The sequence below is a fragment of the Venturia canescens genome, chromosome 6, assembly GCF_019457755.1.
Source record: "Venturia canescens isolate UGA chromosome 6, ASM1945775v1, whole genome shotgun sequence".
Taxonomy (NCBI): domain Eukaryota; kingdom Metazoa; phylum Arthropoda; class Insecta; order Hymenoptera; family Ichneumonidae; genus Venturia; species Venturia canescens.
In genome coordinates, this window is record NC_057426.1 from 9,840,125 (window position 1) to 9,862,692 (window position 22,568).

At 39.0% G+C, this 22,568-nt stretch overlaps 1 protein-coding gene across 4 annotated transcripts; it reads right to left on the bottom strand.

The window, feature by feature from the left end:
• On the bottom strand, positions 1-22,387 carry Syt1 (Synaptotagmin 1). Of its 4 annotated transcripts, none has more exons than XM_043421081.1 (11): positions 22,191-22,387; positions 21,960-22,080; positions 12,704-12,824; positions 12,329-12,457; positions 11,573-11,715; positions 11,389-11,481; positions 9,831-10,025; positions 9,561-9,737; positions 9,049-9,300; positions 8,273-8,498; positions 1-7,441 (listed from the first exon to the last, which is right to left on the bottom strand). In XM_043421081.1, exons 3-10 carry the CDS (start codon positions 12,819-12,821, stop codon positions 8,304-8,306), a joined length of 1,302 nt encoding a protein of 433 aa, XP_043277016.1. In that variant the 5' UTR covers positions 12,822-12,824; positions 21,960-22,080; positions 22,191-22,387; the 3' UTR covers positions 1-7,441; positions 8,273-8,303. The 4 variants fall into 4 exon arrangements, with proteins under 4 accessions (XP_043277016.1, XP_043277013.1, XP_043277014.1 ...); XM_043421078.1 differs by having other exon boundaries at positions 11,389-11,487; positions 22,191-22,386; XM_043421079.1 differs by lacking the exons at positions 21,960-22,080; positions 22,191-22,387 and adding exons at positions 13,311-13,507; positions 13,649-13,838 and having other exon boundaries at positions 11,389-11,487.
• Positions 22,388-22,568: the final 181 nt, after the last annotated feature.

The following is a 22,568-nucleotide window of genomic DNA, read 5'->3' on the forward strand; positions in this document are numbered from 1 at the left end:
TGACATTTTTACTTTGTTTTATGTTAACAACAATATTTATTACATAATAATTACGATATAATAATAACTTCTATCGATTTACAATACATCGTCGCGCTAATCCTTATCGATATTTCATGGAATATGATTACAAGTTATTTGATACATCCTCGTTTTTCTTTCTTTATTCATCGCAAGCTTTTTGGAGGCATTTTTTTGTCTTGATGTATTTTCATGTGAGGGCAATGGGCGGGGAAAAATCCTCCTGATTCTTTAATCTCGGGTAATTCACACGTCGTATTGTATCTTGGGAGTAGGATGGTGCATGGGACTGGAGGCTTCATCTTTCTTGTTATCTACCACGTTCTCCTCTTCGTTATGATCGAAGTCGTCGAGAGTCCTAAATATCTTTCTAGTGAATCCTCAGCGATTTGTCCGAGTATGCGAAAATATCAGCGAGCCCGATTTTCCCTTTGTTTCTTGGGCGTTTCCATGTTTTTGATTTTCTTGCCTGTTGGTTTTATCAGGCAATTAATCCATTCGGGAACAAACGCTCGATCCGTTTTTGCTGCATTTTCCTTCGCTTCTCTTCTTTACAATATTTAACGTACGTTCTATCGTCCAGGATACATTATTTTTATTAATAATATTATTGTTAATATTAGTATTATTTATTATTATTATCCTCTCGTGACAAATGCTATTCAAGAAAAAACGAAATGAACGTAAATTCATAAAGTTGCAAGTGATGAAAATTTCATCTCGAATGGAATTGAGATCAAAGGACGTCTCGAATTTGTAACGTTTGCTGGTTCATCGATTTTATCTGTTAGCTTTCACTAGGAATTCGTTTTATCTGCTTGATATATTTTTTTATTATCAATCGAGACATTTTGTTCCCTCTCGATTTATCGCTCACTTTCTATAATTACGTGCTAAGGATATAATACCGTTTTGTATTAGGACGTAAAATGAAATTTTTTACAAATTCTCTTCCCGCTCGTTCGTTTGTTTTTCTTTTATTATTTACATGATTCGTGTGCCACGATATGCTCGTGGGTAACGAGGAGAGATGAATCATTTCGGGAGATGACGATGGCTCAGTATCGCAAGATCAATGGAATAGTCGAGAACTACGTTTTCCTCTTAAACAATTCGTTCATATTTAGTGCGTGCTTATATCGTTCAATTATTTTGTTTCCACGGTGGTCAAGTCTTTTGTTTGTTCTTTTCAATTTTATTTTGTCGTCGGTGACGGAGCACTCTCGCGATATTCGTGGCCGAGGTTCAATTCGATTCTGTAAAAATGAGGAGATCTCCGAAGACACCTCTCTTCATTTATTTTCAAGCGAGAAAATATAAAATATATTTCGAATAAAAAGTCGAATGACCGATGAGTGAAATTCAATTACGAGTAGGTTTATTTATATTATTATTTTCTGTTGAATGAATCGAAGGATGAAAATATGCGAGATTATTGTTGCTAGAGAATAAAGTAAGGCACTGATATAGATTGTGATTTTCAATACGATTACATTTTCTTCTTTCATCGAGCTTTCTATTTATTTAATTATTTATAAATGCGTACTAGTATCAGTGACATTTGTTTTCTTGTCTTACGAGTGCCTCGCGATTTGGCTAAATCCACTAATTGTGCCTTACATGTGCAAACATTAAATAGGTGCTTTTCGTCACTTTGATCCTCCCTTAATTAAGTTACCACGAATCACTTTATTTTCTAGCAACGATTTACGAATTTTTATTTGAAGATTAGACAATAATTCATTAAGCATAATTCGAATAATAGAGGAGAAAATTGGACAAATGAATAAACTGACGATAAAGCTGACAGTTTGATGGAAGTACGTGCTTTACGAGAGGTTTATCCTTTTCGAGATAGCACAGGCATCGAGGTTTTTAGGCACGTGGTTTGTGATGGTGAGCGAGCGTGTCTATGATTTTGTGGAAGTTATTTCGATAACTTTTTCTATTAGTTTTTCGTTCTCACGGATTGTTCTCGCGATGCTCGAGAGTATCGATTTCCGAAAACCAACAAAATTCACATCGAAAGTCACGAAAATGCTCCGACACCAGAATCCCAGGAAAGCTCTCGGCTCGACACACATTCTACTCCAATTTTCGTCCACTACGTCATTACGGCTACGACAAAAGAAAGTCCAAATAAATCATCATCATCATCATCATCGTCATTGTAATATATTCATGAAGCGAAGCTTTAAACACCTTTTCACATTGCGTCTACGAAACAAAACTTCATTTCCACTCGCATACGTTGAAAAAAATGTTTCGGTCCGAAATAATCAAAATTTATCCTCGCTACATATGTCCTAAATCCCTACGAATAGTTTATTCGTTTTATTTTTGTTTTCTCGGTCTTCGTCCCGTCGATCAACGACACGATGCAACGCCCTGTGCCTAAATTGTTCGTGAGAATGATTAATCATGACGATGGTAATAATAACAACGCTAATTTGTCATTATTCATAATTATATCAATGTTCATATTTATATATATATATATATATATATATTTTTTGTTTCTTTTTTTCTTCTCTCATATATAGATATATGTTTGTACAAAATTAATTATGTCGAGTGTCAAAATTAAATGAAGTTCGATCGAAGCTTTTGGCATCAGGGAATGAAAGATTCGAATGAGAAATCATGAAAAAGTTTTATTTTAAGAAAATGAGAACTTTATCAATGCCTTTTGAGATCGGGGTTGAAATGCTGAGGGAAAAAAAGGAAAATTCAAGCGACCCCAACTTAATCCTTCAACGCATCGAGTGAATATCCCTTATTCGATAGAACGTAATGAAAAATAAATATCGATAAATATTTCGAATGATTTTCCATTCGAGATTTCATCTCCGCAAATATCGTTCGAGAAACTCGATCGAAATTCGTAACTCGACGTAATTGAATCTGTACTTTTGATACGTGTGTGAACTAATGGTAATCGCAATGGTATCGGTTAATTGGGCGATATCAATAAATCTCGGTGTACGTTATATTATTTTGTCGTTAACTTTTAGTTTTTCCTCAATTTTGCTGCTTCATCAATAATAGAGACTTTTATTCGATATTAAAGGGCCGTGGCTTCGATCGATGAGGATGTCAATTGCGGCGCGCGATTATTGAAAGAATGATGAAAATAATAAAAGGCACTATGTATATTTATCTCGTGTGTAGGTACGTTGCGTGCAGATACGTGCAATCCATAATCATTTTAATTCCATTTTCATTCTCTCTTTTTTTTTCCCCCTTTTTTCTTTTCTCTCGTCGTCTTTCACATTATTTATTTTCATTTTTTCATACGTTTCATTCTACTTTTTAAATCTTCTTCCTCTGTCACTACGTACCCGATAGTTAAATATGTTTATTTACACGAATAACATGGAATTACGAGATTTTTTCTCATAAATCGTTTTAGGTACTTTTTTAGCTGGACGATCCTCTTAGAGAGGTCCACTCATGAAGGAATTTCAAATTTTATTAGTGACGGTGCGATTCAATGATAGGAAAATCAAAGTACAAAGAAATCTAGGGGTTTTTGTGTCAGTTATTAATTACTGAGCTATGTAGCGAGTGCGTTATCATGGAATCGATTAAACGGCAATACTAAAATGGTCGCGCACCCATTTCAACCTACGATCGATGTCATTGCCCGTGCGCAACACTATATAACAATTCAATCAATAATCTCTCTTTTTTTCGCTCTTTCACTTATCAAGTACAATGCCGCATATAACATGAATTCAACATGCTACTCATAATCTGCTTTTTACGATATAATTGGTCCTGACGAAACCGATAGAACCGAAATAATAACCACAATAATAATAACAACAACAACAACAACAATAATAATAATAATAATAATAATAATAATAATAATAATAATGATAATAATAATGACAATAATAATAACAGTACTTTACGTCTCGTAATGATAAAAATTTATGGGGAGGATCCTTTAGTCTCTGCTAGAGGTATCGTAAACAAATTCTTCTGTCATTTCGTGCAAAAGGAACGTAAATTTTACGTTGGTAATGAATTTCTGAGCGAGGGAAGCGCTGCTGCAATGTAACGAAATTCGACAATTCTGTCATTAAAGCAATAAAATGAGTGTTCGAAGAGGTGAAAAATGGCACTTTTATGCACGAATAAAAATATATTCGAAGAGGATTTAAGAGATGAAAATAATATCAAGGTTTGATCCATACATTTGCTCGTTGGTCAAAAACTGACCGATCCTCCACGATAATTATTTTTGCATTGTTACAATAGTCATTTCGTTTCATTTTTACTATTTAAAATTGTTGTTGATCTGACATTAAACGTAGCGGAGAAAAACGAGAAACTGTCATGATTCGAATTGGCGGCTCGGAAATGTTCGATGGGAGTAAGAAGACGATTTGGATGAGAGAACAGAAAAGATTGAAGTTGTTAAGCGATTTGGAGTGGTGCACTCACCCGTTCGTCGAATGCTTCGAGTTCGAGTGACATCGGAGCGTGATTGTTTGAAATGTTTGTCGGCGAGTAGCCTGATCGAGGACACTAATATTCGGCGTTTATTGGCGTTTCACATACACTTTATTTCATTTTTTATTCCGAATAATATGCACTATAGTAACGAGGGATTCGAATATCTGACGAACGATTGATATCACGGACTCAAAGGTCGTAACAACATTAATATCAGAGGATATAATAAATAACGTGTATATCACCGATCGAGAGATCGAACGCGATGAGTCGAACGTGCATAACGTTTGAAAAAACGTTCAACGACACTTATACAATCTGAAAAACCATGTACATTTCCGTAAACACGAAATTTTCCTTCACAAATAACCCACTTTTATGAGAGAGCATTTTCGACCTCTAAAAATGGAATTAGTGGTGAATAAAAGTTTGTTTTTCATCCCGCATACATTTGTTTATCCGACGAAAAGTATACGAGAGACGCGCGAGATTTTTCGGACAAAAGCGAGATGTAAAATACGCGTTATTATTCCATTCCGGATTCAATTTACCTACCACTAAAATACTGCTTTTTTTTTTCTTGTATTCTTCGTTACGTGCTTGTTTGTTTTTCTTTTAAATGATACGAATATGCTCGTAAAAAAAGGCCGATTTTATCATATGGTTCGTACGTGGATTTGTTGGTATTTCTCGAGGCCAGTCCGGTCGACGAGATTGTAACGTTAAATGTTTTTTTTTTTTTTTTTTTTTTCTTTTTCCTTCAAGTTATAACGCGCATAAGGATTGATCCTCCGAATAAAATCCATTGCTCGGCAATTATTTACAAACTCGTAGCTACTGTTCAACAAACGGTCAAAGAGACTTGTAAACGGGTGAGACTGAAAGAGGAAACAAAAAATATTAGATTTCTCAAAAGATGATGGAGTGTCATTGAGACGAAAAAAGAAACGAAATGAAATTGGATTCAATAACTCGAATCGCTCGAATAATTAATTAACGTTATTCTTCCCTCTACTGTATTCGACTCACGAAAACATTAAGCATTTGCATTATTAAACATATGCGCGCTCGTATGTACACAATATTATTATAACTATTCTTTCTTGTATACTCGTAGAATTCGTGCCACGACTGAGTTCCTTTCGAGACGACGAAAATTCTGTTTTTTCCTCAGCCCCTGATATATATTCAGTCGACATTTTTCATATTTTTTTTTTTTTTTTTTTTTTCTTTCCTTTTTTGGTTCAGCAATAGCACACATACATTCAGAAGGGATAGGCCCGTTTTGTGTTCCTTCGTTTCCTAGTTTTTTTATTCACTCTTATTTGTTTGCTTTTTTTTAGAAAAGGGAACCGCAGAAAATTCCATGGTAAGTAACAATAATTATTGATAATGCCTGTCGTATAATTATTTGTTTTTTTCTTCTTCTTCTTCTTCTTGTTCTTTTTCTCACCATCTCTCTTGAATCCTCGATAAATACGAATACGTGTTATAATATATATATATATATATATATAATATCTATGTATATATGAATCTATGTACGCGATTTCCGACCTATATATGGATATATACATATACATATTCGTATTTATAGTTTAACTTTTTCCTCTATATTTATTCTCCATCCATTCAATCAATATATATGTATATATGCGTATATTGGGAATTCAATATATTCGTATACACACGTGTGTATACGGATACATTTATTTTCGTTTGGTTTTTGTATTTTTCAAAGCATAATGAGAGTCCGACGGTTTTGTTTGTTGTCGTCGTACTGCCTGAAATGTATTATATTTCTTTTTGTTTCGCCAACGCACCGAATCATAATTATCGTCATGGTGTTGCATTTGATGAAATTCTAGCGAGCACACTTTGCAGGTGTTGTCGCTGTTGTTTGTTTTTTTCTTTAAGATTTTCGTTTTCATACCGAGAGAAATAAAGCGCGGGAGCTAACTCGAAGGTCTTTGCCAATCTTTGTTTCTACGTAATCTAGATTTGTTTTATTGTAACACACGTGGATATCGTGAACAAGAGCGCGAATATACATATGCGAATATGAACTTTGAAATACGCAACGCTTTCATCTCCACAAGTACATATCCATATATGTATATGTGCGTGTGTCCACGTGTTCATTTTTTGTCTGCAACTAGTGCGAAAAAGCATAAAGATGAGAGATGAAAAAAGCTCGGATGAAAGCGGATTCAAGATTCATTCGTTCTCGTAAAACTCATGGCTTTGTTCAAACAGCGCCTCGAAACTTTTCTCTTTCGAAAATGATTCATCCCTCATCTGAATAACGAAGATCGCACTGTCAAAGAACCACGCGAAATCAATATTCCAATGATTTCTTTTCTCCAAAGTGGTCAGGTGGAAATGTTGGACAAAAATAACAATTTCACACAACTGGAGGGAAAAGGGCGGACGGGGAGGGGAGAAACAATTGCTTTTTCGGGCTTTAAATGAATTTCTTTTGTTCGTTATGAAGAAAAATGCCTCTCGCGTGTCGATTACGCGTCTTCGAATCAAGGACTCATCGACTCGTAATGTCATCCATATCTTTTACATCTACACAAAGATTTTATGTTAGATATATATATATATACATATACATATGTATTATATATATGTATATATATGTGTATATATACAAGACACTATACTCCATCAGAACATAATTATTAATGCCATCTTTTTTTTTTTCATCACGGCGGTATTCTTGCTTATCTTTCCCTCCTTCTTTTCTTCGTTATCATTAATTAGTTGATCGATAAATTATTAATATCTACTAAGTATTTTCTCTTGTTTTTTTTTAGCCTTTTTCATTTTCTTTATCTCTCTTTTTTTCTCTCCACGACTCTTCCTCTTTTTCGGTGTTTCATTTTTCTCTATCCTCTCTCCCTCCCTCTCGTCCCTTTTCTTTCTCTTTCTCAGTGTTTCATTACTCCTGCAATAATCGAACGTAAACATGTGGGAATGTGTTACTTGGGTGGAGAAATAGTTGCACGAGGGAGGAAACTCCGGCTTCCAGGAGAAGGCTAGCTAATCGTTTCTACAACGTTCCTCCTAATTGGAGATCGAATTGGGGGCCGATTGGTGGAGATGCTGCGCTTGTAGACTCAAGCCTCTCCTCGTGGTTCTTGTACTTGAGCATTATTAAAGCACAATTCGATGGACCATCTTTGGAATTATGTCAACCTCGATTTTTGGGAATTGGAGCACTTCGGAGTCCTCCGATCGATTAAATTATTGACAAATGTGGTTTCGTTTGCTGAACGAATACGATTTGATTGATCGTTGTGGAACACCGTTTTATTCGAATCACGAAATTTCTTGAAAAATGTTAATAAGAGTAGAAACTCCTGGGCAACTTTCCAGTCTTTTCGAGAATCAACATCGCGTGAAATCGTCGTTGGTTTTTCTATTGCGATAAATTTGAAAATTCTGCCTAGCGAATTGGAGCTTTAATAAATTGTAATTTTTCCCGATGAAAAATCATTCGTCACGACTAATAAAAGTTCACAGAATTCCAAAGTTGGTTAAAAGCTTTTCGATTGCGTGTCGAATCGCTGGGCAACGAAATCCTGATTGAGAAAAACATTTGGTCGCAAACTCTGATACACCCTTTCAAGAGAGCGTTGGTACATTGAAGTTTGAATGAAATCCAAGAACAAATATATTGTCATCGCTCGAAGCTAATATTTCGTCAAGAAACCTTAGCCAGCCCCGTCCTAAAAGCATTTCTCTCGCTCTTATCTTAAAATCATGTGAATAATACCTTTTCCCTATAATTCTTGGGTTCACTCGCCTTAGTCCTTCTTGTCACCGTCCTCCGGATCCTTGAGCGTGTGCCATTGGGCGATCGGGCGTCGCGGCGATGCCAGCATGTCCGACCAATGTCTGAGTTCGGTGCCACTCGCGTTGTAACCAAGCACAACTTTGCCAATGGGTTCCGATGTACCAATGCGATCGTAATCGACCACCGTCACCATCAGGTTTACTTTCTAAAATACGAAATATAACGAAAAAAATAAGTGCAATTGTCCGGAATCGAAAGAAAAATACGTAAGTTGTGCGTGTTATCGTGTCTTTTTCTCTAAGTATATTCTTCATAATGTAACTAAATGTAAACTCCCTTGAGACAACCTCCTCGGGCCGAGTATCAACATTCGTGGATTCCATTAGAAGATGCAGGTTCACGGAAAAAAAGGGTCGCCGGAAGAAACGGGCCACCACGTGACTCTTTTCGAAAATAAACTAGCCGCCCTCGAAAATATCGAAGCAAATATGCAGCAGCGATTTTCATATGCTTGTGTACAATGTGCACGTTTAACTAGCACTAACTAATGTTTCTATATCTGAAAAGCTTCTCTACGAAATAATAATAAAATGTTGATTGATGAAAGAAAAAAAATGGTGAGGGTGGAAAAACGGAACGAAAGAAAAGAAATGCTCCCTTTCTCCTTTTCTCCCAGTCTTTCAGCGGCCTTCTTCTTCCGGCGGCCTTTTCTTCCGCGCTTAACCGAAGATTCACGTATCTTGTGAATCACCGACCTGTATCTGTTCGAAGGGCACCTCGAAAGAGAATGATTCGTTGTAGTAAGGATTGAGGGTGCACTTCTTGATCGAAGTTTTCTTCTTCTTCAACCGTTTGCCATTCTGCATCAGCGCGATCTTCACGTAAGGATCTGAAAGACCACCGACGTCCATTTTCTTCAAATTCTTCGCCTCCAGGATCACCACTGTCAACTTTCCTGCCGTTGGTACGTAACGGAGCGAGAAACAGATGTCGCCCAGTTTGTTATCCTTCAAAAAAATATTCGACAATTTATTTATTTGTCGGCTTTCTTGTTTTCTTTTTGGGATACTTGGATTTTTAATATGGTTTTTTGTGTATAATGTGAGCGATGGTGAAATATATATTTGGGCAGCGGGCGATAAGGAATCGGAAATGTTCGGTTGACTCAAGTTTTTCTGTTTTGTTGGATTTTTCTTTGATGCTCCGTGTCTCGCTGCTTTACGTGGAGCTGAAAAATGTCAATGTAATTGATGCGGTTATTACGTACTTGACCGCCCTCGCCCTCGACACTCTGGAGCTCTCGCCATTCTTCGATCGTTTGAGCCAAATCGATTTGGCAGAGTGGGACTTTGACCTCGCCGATTTGATCGTGTTTGGAGAATCTGTCGAAATCGAAGATCGCAAAGACGAGAGTTTTGTTCATTGCGTCGGCATACGGAACACCCTGGACAAACGTAAGTCAATGAAAATTAAATGAGACGCGATGCGGATCGGCGATCGTTCGAATGAGATACAACCTCATCGACTGGTTACGTACCTTAAACGTGAAAGTCTCGTTGAACTCAGGGTTCAAGGTCTTCCTGTGTACTTTAGTCTCGAACTTCTTCTTCTTGTCAGGCAACAGATAAACCTTGACGTAAGGATCCGAAGTGCCACCCATATCGAGAGCCGGAAGTTCCTCTGCCTTGATCACCGTCACAGCGAGACTGTTCGAGTTGAAGTCGTACTCGAGCTACAAAGAATTATACAAAATTCCTCAAATACTTTTCTTATATCATTCGTTTTGCATCCGAAGTTCTGCTTCATCGTGTCACAACCGACGTCAATTTTCGCTTCTCTTTATTATGAATAATACCAGACCACTTTTGACAACCTAATTTACACGCGTTTTCTCGAAACCCTAAGCTCATTGGCTCATAACAGTCCCTTCGGTCCCTAGTGTCGAGTGTCGACACACACGTGCATCGACACTCGAACTCTGTAAGCACAAACGAACCATTGAGTGACCCTTGGACCCAGGGCGCCTAGGCCATTAATTTAAGACCCCCAACTGAGACTACTTGAAGCCAAAGCTACGAAGATGACACATTAAATTAGATCTAAGAACGCAGAAGGCTTAAAAACAGTTCCGTTTTCTCCCACCGATATTTTGCTCCTACAGAAAACAGAGATTTTTCATCGTTCTTGGCAGCCCGTCTAACGTTCGTACCATTAGCTTATTCGGTTGTCATTCGGTCAGTCGTCTTACACTTGAACTCTGACCGAACTCCGGGTCTTCTGTAGAAGAGGGCGAGTCGAGTCTTTCGGTCAAAGTGTCAAAGTCCATTTCGAGATTAGGAGTATTCCCGAACGACAAGCTTTCGGACTTGGAATAATTTTTGATCATCCGCGTAACTCAACACAGGTAAAGTAAGCTACAACGAAGCCAAGTTTTACAAAGACACACTTCTCCGGTAAAGCTTATTCCACCAAGTTCGTATTATTCAATTGTATTCTACTGACACTTTACTTTGATATCGGAAAATACAGATAATCGTAGATCTCTCTATCTCACACCAGTTTTAAATCTTACTAATCCTTTATTTCATTAAAGAGTGCACGAAGAATCCGAGATCTTTTTACTCCGAATCTTTAACACCCTCCCAAGACACTCTAACGAGCTTTTACATACATTAAGGCACTGCGTACATGCTGAATGGAAAAGTCAACGGGACATAGCGTTTACGGCTCGACGTTCAAACACCCGATCCTTTCCTTAAACCCCACATTATCCATCGGCACTTTTCTTCAGTATTTTTCACCACGAGTGCCCGATTTTAGTTGATTCGCAACTGAAATTATTCCGATACAAGCAAAGATAGTTCAGCCAACAGACTTTGAGCTGAGCAAACTTTTTCCAACGACAAACAAATTATATTTTCTTATGGTTTTCTCGTTTCATTATCCATAGAGTTTCAGGTACCAACTCAACGGTTTTTCTTTGTCAAACGATTGTTCTGCTCCTTTCGTTATTCAATGTTTCATATATCGGACAAGACTGGAGCGTCATGCAACGTCAATTTCGCCTTTCGTCTTCGGATTAACGGTCGTTTTACCTTGTACTGAATCCTTCCGAGCTTGACCTCGCTCTGTTTGCTCTCAGCCTCGTCCGGCTCTTCAGCGTTGTCCGTAAGTTCCTCCATGTCCGGCTGCACCTACGCATATCGAAGTGGATTCCACGGGGGTAAAAGAGGGATCATCTAGTAACTAATTTATGACACGGGACACCGATTAACGAACCTTGTCTTTGTACGTGCCACCGAGTAGCTGTACACCCTTCAAATCGACAACACCTTTCCCTTTCTTGCCGTCTTTGCCGCGACGCTTGCGACAGCATCTTCTTATGCACCAGAAGCAAAATCCGAGTACCACTACACCCACCGCTGATACCAAAACAATTTTCGTTTTTATAACATTCTTTTGACTTACGATTAGCACCAACTCAAAATACTTTGTATTATCATAGAATATTGTTGATTTTAACGATCATTTTCTTCTAAACACTCAAATTTATTAAATTTGTATGAAAGCTATTTTACTTTCACCAATTCATATAAAGATACGAATCAGAATCGTCTCGTACGTTTGAAAATACGAATATTCTACTGTGACTTTTGTGAGTACTCGAATCATTCAGGTTTTCAGTAACTTTTGATGATTTTCCTTCAATTTTATCTTTTTTTTTTTTTTTCTCTTCGATCTCATATTTCATCCAATCTGATCAAATAAAGCTTCTAATCTAACGTAAAGTATTTTCGGATAACGAACACACTGTGACAGCTGGAAAAAGTTTTGTTATTATTCGTTCCTAAACAGGATGGGATGAACTTTTACGTGAGTTTGATATATTAATTTAGTAATTGAAAGATACGAGGGCAAAAGTTACATGAAAATGATCGATAGATTTGTACGAAGATGGCGCGAAGCTAAAAATATATTCGGCCGTTAATATTCTACGATTGTTCCCGATTCTCTTGATCGTGCGGTGTGACGTACCTATCAAAATGGCGACCAGAGCCCATGGTGGAATTTTCGTTTTGTCCGATATTTCTTCGCCGTATTTCTTTAGTGTCACTTCGATGGAGTTTGAGGTGACAGTGGTGACAGATTCCATGTCTCCTGCATCTGAAACATTCTCGAGAGCGTTATCTTCCGAATGCGGGAGCGAAGATCAGCGCGATCGTTTCGCGTATTTACGTTTTATATCGAAAGAGAAACGGATCTGGAAACTTTTATGTCAAATAAACGATGTAGCTTGCTATTGCTCAACAAAATCGTCGTACATGCTTAATCAGCCCCTGAACACGGTCTTGGGCTAAGGATTGAAAGAAAGGGTGGCTTTGGAAGAATTGAAAAATTTGTGGTACTCACCAGTCTTTCCCTCCTCTTCGGGGCTTGTTGTCGTCGTTAGATTTAACATATTATTAATTAAGCTCGCTTCGCTAGGGCCGGAGCCCAAGATCGCCGATTCATTTTTCACCGGCGGCATTTTCTGTAAGAACATTACAAAGAAATGTATAATTTTATTAATGCGCGTCGTTTGAAAGATGTCCAGGCTCACCGACGCCGTAAAAATGAATCAGAAGTTAACGAAATTCAGAAATATTCGTGTATTTGTATGTTTTTTTCGCGTGACAACGTCGCAAAAGTTCGTTCTCGTGTGTCATCGCGAACACTCTGCTATGTCGGAGAGTCCAACGGACTCATTTCCGTTTGGCGAGCTTCTAATCACGAGTTATCGGTGACGAAGGTCGGGATATCTTGCGGTGCGCGTGTAACATGAACGGAATCCCTATTAAACGTATATTTTTCTTCGTTTATTTAACCCACAAACATTTGGGTCATGAAAATATCGAGAATTTATGCGTTTGGCAAGCAATTTTTTGGCGGAAAGTTTCTCGAGGAATAATGAAAAAAAATTTGGCACCAGAGGGACCCGGAACGTCGCCGGGACATCCTCTGGCGCCTTCAACATTACTTTCTTTGTCGACCTTGATTCCGATCACTGTCTGGGTCAGCATCGACCTCCTCGCAGCTTCGACTTAGTTTCTATTTAATTCTATTCGTCAATTCGATTATTTATCCAAGTTCGGGATCTCATTCGTACACGCCTATCACGATCCGTACGTCGAAATATTTCCGGAGGGAAACACGTCAGATGAAACGAAGCAAACTCTGAAATTAGAACTCTCGAATTCAGTTTCACCATTGACCATTTTATTCACGCTTCAAGCACTTCCAACACAGTTTCCGTTCAGCTCGAACCATGAATTTATGAATACAAACAAATGAATTCAAACAAATTCATTTAACTACCGATATTTCGAGGTGCTCCATTTTTTACAACCGTCAATACGAAAAGCGTATAAAACCACACTGTAACGTCTACTGCACCATCAAAAACGTGAGATTAATATGTTTTCTCACGTTTACAGTCGCAGCCGTAACGCGAAGAATTCGACTTCTCTTCTGTTTTCTCTGTGAGAATGTTCGCGAGTCAACTCATAAATAAAAATGTTTATCCACGAAGAAAAAACGTACGCAATTTTCTATGTAAGCTGGATAAAGTTGCGACGGAGACGCAAAAGGGAAAAAAGGATAAAAGCTATATATCGAATAGTTTGTGCGTAGGCGTGCGTGTGCGCAATACGTGACACACGAGGAAGCTCCAACGTCATGAAGAAACAAACGGGGAGTGACATGGACTGAAAGAGGGAGGGAGAAACAGAGAGACGAAAGTCTATAGTTTATTGGAGCTAAGGGAATTCGCACGGTTTATCAAGAGTCCACATTAGTTTGCATCGTAGAGAAAATTCAGAGAATTCGGCGTCGTTTATATATTTTGAAGATCGTGAAGAAAGATTCGAATGAAGTAATGAAGGATCAAAAGCGAAAAAATATGTGGAGAAAAAACGTTCGAGAGTCGTTGGATCGTTTTGTCAAAATTGTGTCCATTTTTCTGTGGTGCGGAAGCGAGGAGAAACTTTTTTCGAATTGATGGAATTGAGGTAGTCGAATAGAAATTTAACGAGTACGAAAACATCGTTAGCTAATAAAACGTTTGACGATGACTCCGGAAAAAAGAGGCTCAACGGGTATTGTTGATTTCTATCGAGATGAAATAAGTTATAAGGCGTGGGTAGCCGCCCGGATGGTAGCAGTGAATTTCATCACTGTGGGAAGCTGGAGAATCGTAGAAAGTTATTCCCGAGGGCTCCAAGGCGAAAGAAGGCACATTTATTATTGCACGAATCTTTAGTTCAAAGTGTAGCGCTAATTGAATTTCTTACGAGCTTGACTCGTGAGCTATTCGTAATACGATTCGGATTAAAACTTTTTCTCCCTGCCGGCGAATAAAAAATGTGTACTGCGACGATTCTTTTTCGCGCTGATATCCCGCGGCGGCTTAATAATTTCATAAAAAATTCATCTTTCGAAGTGGTTCAAACGAGCAGTGTCAAAAATATGGCTCGAAACGAAAACAATTTCAACGGGAGTGCAAACCGTTCCATAAACCAAATGAGATCCACAGAAAAATATTCTTTTCTGTACAACACGAAATACTGCAATAAATAAAATACAGAAAACAAAGCTCGAGCTGCTAGAAATCTTGCAAAAGAAAGTAGCCGAATTTTTGACACTCACTTTCAATAATTTATTACTGAAAAATCATTAATTTAATCGATGTATTGAGCGTTGCTGAAAAAAACACATTCGAGTCTCTCGAATCGTTATTCGCTCGTGCGAACGACGTAATTCCATTGAATTCAGTATTCGCGTATCTAAGAAGTGAATAAAAATAATGTAGAGTATGAGGAAAATGAAAAAATGATGATTGTTGAAAGGTTTCACTCAATGATAGTCTCGTATACGAGTAAAAAGTTGGCAGCAGTATTCGAGACGATAGTAAAGGGAAACAAAAAATACCAACAAGAGTAATTGAGTGGGGGTTTCGTGGGCGAGGATAAAAAGAGTGCACGAGTGAAAAAAGGTCGGAATTTATTGGGGGAACGGGACAAGGTGAAAATACGTTGTGTTTTAATGCAGGAGGAGTGAGCGAAAGAGAATGAAGGAGCCATTTGAAAAGTGACGAGTGAGACGTGAAGAAAGTAAGACTGAAAAGGGCACGTATCCCCTGTGATATATGGGAGTCTCGGTCGGACATGGGCAGGATTTTACCACTTGGGATGTTTCTCCTTTCGCGAGCTTTCTCTTACCGCCATGATAATATGATTTATTTTCCAAGGGATCAAAGTAGCGCGACGCCGTTTGAAATTTGATTAAATGATTTGTGAAGTGGAATCACTTTTATTCGAGCGAATCCACGGTCAAAAGAGCCGAAAAAGCTGCAGCAACGCGAATCGCCGCTTTGTTTTTAAGCATTAAAAAAGACTTTTATTCCCAGCTCAAGGTTTCATCCATTTTGCCACCAACCGTTATCGTTATATCGGGATTTGAATACGTAATTCGATTAACGGGCTCGCTCTAAAGGAAAATATTGCCTTAATTTCGAAGATATTGACGCCTTAAAAGGGTGAATGTGTAATTTGAGAGGGGGAATTTATCAATCAATAAATCGAGCTCTCCCCACACAGGAAAACTTTCGACGACTCTCGTTTAGACCGGGCAAAGAGTCGGAAAAGAGTAAATACCCAGCACGGAACCTTTTGATTCGCGGATAAATAGAGCCGAAGAGAAGCCGCTCCGCTCAAGATCCTCGAGCGAGACTCTCTAATTACGTTTATTTCAATACGCTCCTTTGAATCTCTCGGTCTGCCCCGTTCTAGTTCACCGAACGCTCGAGCATATCGCGAACGGTGTGCTTATGATGCCTGTATCTATAATCCGGGTGTGAGAAGGGGCTGAAATTTCCGTTGGTAACCCTCCCGTACAGAGTTCGCAGGGGTATTGTGGAACTCTTGAAAATGGAGGGGTGTCGTTGGGGTCAATCGATACTAAGGAAGTTAACCCGGAGATAAAATAATCTGCGAACTCTTAGGGCTGCTCGTTTTTCTTTTTTTCTATCACTCGCGATCCGAATCAACGATGTTACCGCCTCCTTAATTGTCGCTCGTGGACTCTGTCGCCACTATTTCCTATTTCGTTTGAGCGCTTTTCCCATTTTTTTATTCGTTGCTTCCACGATTTATGTTTTTTAAGAAAAGAAGCTAGAAAAACTCGGAGTAGTGGAAAAAATTCATTGAAAGCGTATGAATCATTTTTAAATACTAAATAAAAAGTTACTGAGTACGACTCGTCGTCGAAAGAGCCACCGAGCAAAAAAACGCTAGTTTCTATACCCCTCGAAGCAGAAATAGAATTGAAAGGTCCTTATGTTTTTGGTACAATGTTCGTTGAATACAATTTTATATAACTCAATTACACACAACATCAAGTTGAGCTCATGAATTTACATAATTTGGATCATAATAAATTTCGCTCTGACGAACTCAGCGTAATGGATAATGAATATCACGTGACTGGCTTCGCCAGTTGACGCGCGGTGGAATTACTATGGAATTTATAGAACGTAAAACTGATTAGAACGAGCGAAAGGTGGATGATTTTCTATTTCCGTAAAAGACGTGTCATCGCGAGATTCGGTAACGTGCATGGTTTTTTTTCGTTGAATTCAAAGCAGCGGTGCGGATTTTATTTTTATGGATAAATAGTGAAATTGATGTGAGGAAAAAATTCCGCTGGAATATGTTGCAGAATATTATTTTCAAAAGTTCGGTTAATTCTTGCACGGTACGATAGAATTGAAGGATAATTTCTCGAGTGCAGAATGAAAAATAAACGTTCAATATCTGTACGCAAAATGGAAATTATAGTTTTGGAAAAAGTACAGAGTCATTCGCTCCGATTCAGTTCCAAAGTTATTGAGGGCTATGTAAACGTTGGAATTTCAGGTGTTTTTGATCATTTTATAAACAAAAATTGGTTGGATGTGTTTGAATAAAAGCTCGTACTTTCACATACTCAAAAGTACTGGAAACATTTTTTTTCAAATTTTTTCATGGTATTTTCTTGTACTATGGAAAATGGCACCCCGTGAATCGGCGTTGACAGCAAATCTCAAAAATAGAACATCTCAGGACAAAAAACCAAAAAGATTCTTAAAATATATGTTGTTTGCTATCACATGACGCAGGGGATTTTCAAAATATTCTTTAGGACAAAAATGGCGACCATTTGAAGAAAAAAATCACAATTTTTGTGGATTTCTTAGAAAAAAATTGTTTATATAAAAGAAGAAGAAAAAAAGAATAATCAAAAAACTTCTACGTCATGCCGAAAACATACGTTTGCCCGACAAAATGCAATTTGAATGAAGTCGCCGGGATAAAAACTCTTGCCGTTTTGCTGTCAACGCCGAATCAAAGGGTGTGCCATTTTCAACACACAATTGTACAAAAATATACCACTATAAAATTAAAAAAAAAAAAAAAAAATTCCAGTACTTCTGAGTGCGTAAAAAATGCGTGTACAAAGTTTTATGTGATCCAACCAATTTTTATTTATCAAGGAAACAAAAAACATCTAAAATTCCAACGTTTACACTGTTCATAGCCCTTAACGCTAGTTTATCGAAAAATCCCCATAGAATTGTTTGGAATTATTATTATTTTTTTTTTACATTAACGCGTATATAATTTCAGCGTAGTCCTTCGCCGAGCAATCGCATCCTTGGAACCGTATGGATCGACAGTGGGAGGATGAGATTTAGCAGGGCTTCATATTTCACCGGTTTCCCGTTGCTATTTGGAAATTCCCTACGTTAATTCAACTCCCCCGATGGGAGGAGGGAGGTTTCGTAAAAGTTGTGCAAAAAGGGAAGTTGAAACTTGACCAATCACAATCATAAAGTTTCCGTCCTTCTGGAGCATTCCGCTCATTCACAGGACTCATTAACCCAACGTTCACTACGAAAAATTAAGCCCTTTGTTCTTCGAGAAGGGTTTTGGAACTTTATGTAACAGAGAAAGCAAGGCAAAATCTCATGCCCAAGTTGTGCAACAGCAAGTTTATAGACAACGAAATTATCACGTCCGTTCAAAGGAATAATTGAAGTTTTTTCAGGGACCGAAATATGAACCAAGAAACTATTAAACTCGTTAAAATTTATCTTTAATTCACAGTGGAACTCGATTCCCTCACCGGGGGAGAATTTGTATATTAACTTTGCCACGTTGTTAATATTTCAAAGAGAATAATGACCGGAAAGGTTTCATATTTGGGTCAAACAGTGAATCAGTAGAGGAGAAGAATTCGCACGAACAAATTTGTTCGTTCGAACGAACGATTTGGGCGATTATTTTCCACACTTTTGACAAAAGATTCAAATGAATTTTCAACTTCACACTTTTTTCAACAGACAAATATTTTTTCCAAGCAAATCCATGGAAATTTTGACGAGCGATGAGGATTTTGAGGCGAGAGCTCTTTTCTCAAATTTAATAGACAGCGTGGATCAATTGGAATTAGGACACGTGGAAAAACAGGCAGAATATTTCGTCGCCTACTTCGACAAAGCCAATTCGCATCGATATAGATATGAAAGGCCTCACAGGCTCGTTAACCGCCCAGGGTGCGGTCGGAGACATTCACGATCTATCCGACACAGGAATTAATCTCTACGGAGTCCAATTTGCAAATCCTCCGGGCGGAACACCTCTTCAAAGTTCCTTCCCGTGGCCAGGATGTGTACACAGTGCATTGGATAAACGAGTGTACAAATTACAAATAATAAATATACGTGCTCGAAAATCCACGAACGTATATCCCTATAAGTTCGGCTGAATGGAAGATTTAATTAGCAGGATCAAGGGATTACGTTTTCCAGGAATAAGTTGAGACTCCGTGAATGAAAATCTGTTCGCTTTTTCCTAGCATGAGAATGAGCAACTGCCAATTGTCGTGTTTTCTCTAATTATTTTAAAGGGCATCCGCATTATTGAAATCGGAGCTTTGCTTCGTTCTGTCATGTTTCTATAGATCAGGATAAAATTCTAACCATATTTTTTATTCCCCTGTGAGTCAGACCTTTTTTCGTCGCTGTATATCGATCCCGAAAACCTAAATTTAACAACAAATTGGCAGCACTGTCTGCACCTGAATAGGCGTTTTTACACGTGACTCAAACGCTAGCCTTATTCCTCTTCCCGATGCTCCACATTTTATCCATTAAAGGACACGTTTTGGTTACTTATACTCATAAATCGATTTGTGTATTTATACGTTTACTTACGAGTACCGTTTATATACCGAAGCTCAGAGGTATACAAATCGATAAGAGAAGATAAATTTAGCGTAACGTGTGTTAACAGAACTTCTTTCCCTTTTTCTGGCTTCGGGAAGAAATTCGGTTACGAGGAATAGAATCTTTTCACACTCGTCTGTAATCATTAAAAGAGCGGCTGCGATTTTTACTGAGAATTTATCGCTCGATCGATACTGAAGCTTTTTGCGATGCTGAAGTCCAACGAAATGAGCGAAAAAAACACTTGCAATTGACCAATTTTTTATTTCACGAAGTAACAGTGCAGGTGAAAAACTACGAATTGCAAATTTGGCAGGAGACGAAATTGCAGAATTACTTAAATTATTGGAGGGTTTTTTAGATCATTTCGTCGGACTCCAGCGTTGCAAGTTTCACCGTCGTAACTCTCGTTGAGTTTCATTTTTTTGCTGCAGGATTTTGAAGCGTGGATATTTAATGTTGGTAAATTTTCCTCCAACCATTTCGTTTTCCTCCGACTATCTTCAGACTCCCGCACTAAATGAAGACCTGATTAATTCTAGTAGTATTCGAATAGAACTTATCCAGAGCTACGGTAATTGATGAGATGGGAAAAGCACTTCGAAGATGTTAAAATGGACGTTCGTTTATGAAATTGTACCCATTTATCGTTGTACCAAAATTCAAATTAGAATAGTGCCCTAAACTTGGACGATTTTGCCGAATGCCCTTAATACAATTGGAAAAGCTCGTTCGCGGTGGTTAGAAAACTGTGTGGGCGAGATTAAATTGAGGAATGGAGGTGAAAAAAAGGCAATCGATTTCTGCGAATTCCTGTGCACCGTTTCGGAACTCTCTCATTGAAGGATACACCCAAAAATATGTTTTAAATATTCACCGACGAGTTGGAACGGAATCCAAAAACCGGACAACGAATCGAACGTGTTTTTCTTTATCCCCGTTTCCTTTGCAGACCCTTTGCTCAAGGGCACTGTCACGATACTCCTTACGTCAACTACACCGTCACCCTGGAAAGGATCGATGAAATTTCTGTCCACACGGACATAATTTCACGCAACTCTGCCACCGTTTGATTCTTTCAGTTTTCTTTCCCCCCCAAACGAACGAAAACTCGTTTCAGAATCGAGGAAATTGACAATTTCACTACAATCGTCGAAAGAATTGTTTGCGGATGGAAGCTCGAGGGCCCGAGGAAAGAGAACGAATTTTACGGACACGTGAATTCTTAGTGTTTTGGGAAAGCAGCTTTCCCCGAACGTCGACGCCTTCCATCGACTTCCGACCCTCTGTGGCGGGATCGCGAGGGTGAATGAGTGGTTGGCAAGTGGGGAGCGTTGCGAGAACGAGTTTGAGCTATAGCAATGCCATTTATACACGAGCAAAAACGTATCTGGTCGTAAGACAAATAAGCTCCGGCGGGAAGAGATTCTCAAAAATCTTGATTTGTTTTCAAACCAATTATCTTCAAAATCAAAGTTAGTCGGTGGAGTTTCTTCGTCTCCTCACGAGATTATGAACTTTGATCTATGGAAGCTCTTTTGTCAGGGGTTCCTCGTACCGTAGACCAAGGAAAATTCATACGTTTTCGCAGCTACGAACTACTTTGCTAGAAAATATCATGCCCGAGCGAAGGAATGAAACGAAAGACGAAGAAAATCACTGATCGGGAGGTGCTTGAAAGAAAAGGCTGAAAAAATGGAAAAGGCGGTTTTAACGGTACGCAAAAACGTCGAAACGTATTGAAAAAGCGGGCTATTGAAAAAGAGGCAAACCCTCCTCGAGCCCACTGACCGGATAGGAGTTTCCGTAGCTCGTGAAAACGCAGCGATCTCCACGCTCCAATGAATCGAGAAGGGGAGCACGAATTCCCTACAATTTCGAGATTCCAAGCTACAAAAACGAAGTAAAAATCACAACCGATCGATTCCGTTCCGCCAGCCGATGTTTGCGGCAAGGCTTGCGAGACTTTTTCGCAAGCGCGTTCGCAGCCCCGCGAGCACTGCCAGTTTCTACTGGCAAAACAAGAAGCCGCGTCAAAATAATCCTCAGCGAGTCCGTTCAGAGAATCAAAACTTCCTCTATCCCAGGTACACTGAAAAACCGCTCAAACTCGCGAGTTCACCCGAAAAAGACACGTGATTGGATATGGAGCTGATCGGAAGCGCAGCGCCTATCGATCCGAAAATTCGGGCAAAAGAAGCTCCGGAAGATGACAAGAGTGCAAAGGGAAAGCTCGCATACGAGTGAAAAAATGGTGAGAGGCCCCGAGAGACGCCATGATACAGGCCTCTTCGGAATTAGACCGAAAGAAAATGAAAATCTACTAAATCGTGCGTCTACGTTCGTTTTCATAAGCGTACTCACGGTTTAATCGAGACGGAAGCCTCTTTCACGTAGCAAACAAGTCCGATTTGTTCGCACAGTGCAAATATATCCGGAGAAATAGTCCAGTAGGGGCCAAGAAGCTCCGTCCTCGCTTATATGCCTATACGTATCACATGTATATATAAATACGTATGTTGGTAAAAGTACGTGTGCGTGAATCTTGGGAAATAAATGTGGAAAGGCTGAAAGCTCGTTTAGAGAGGGACTCACTGAGTTAAAAGAGCAGGAGCTGTGCGAGAGTAATTAAACACGGTATTGTTTATAAGTACATCGTTGACACTGGCGGATTGATAGAAACATGCACAGGAGAACGGTAGACGCTTGGAAAATCTATCGTCGAGAGAAACGCACGGGGGAGACTGTCTTCGCGGCGAGGGGGAGTGAGGAGCGACACGGAGGAATATGAGAAGGGTCGAGTGCGCCTGTCCGAATGGCAGTTTCGCAAGGGAAGAAGATGCCCGGCGGGAGGGGAACCCCTCCGAAGGAATAATCGATAAAAGCCGAGCTTACATTTTCCACCGTCGTTCGCGCTCGCAGCCGCGCATAGGGAGTCCGAACCTCGCGTACGAGGGAGCCGAAGCACCCGCG

What these genes read in the sequence shown, in the direction of transcription:
- Syt1 (XM_043421078.1), bottom strand. Translation starts at nt 12,821, where the DNA reads ATGCCGCCGGTGAAAAATGAATCGGCGATCTTGGGCTCCGGCCCTAGC. An exon ending in ACGAGACTTTCACGTTTAAG is followed by an intron (nt 9,738 to 9,830) that starts GTACGTAACCAG and finishes ACGTTTGTCCAG; the next exon opens with GGTGTTCCGTATGCCGACGC. An exon ending in TCGAGGGCGAGGGCGGTCAA is followed by an intron (nt 9,301 to 9,560) that starts GTACGTAATAAC and finishes ATTTTTTTGAAG; the next exon opens with GATAACAAACTGGGCGACAT.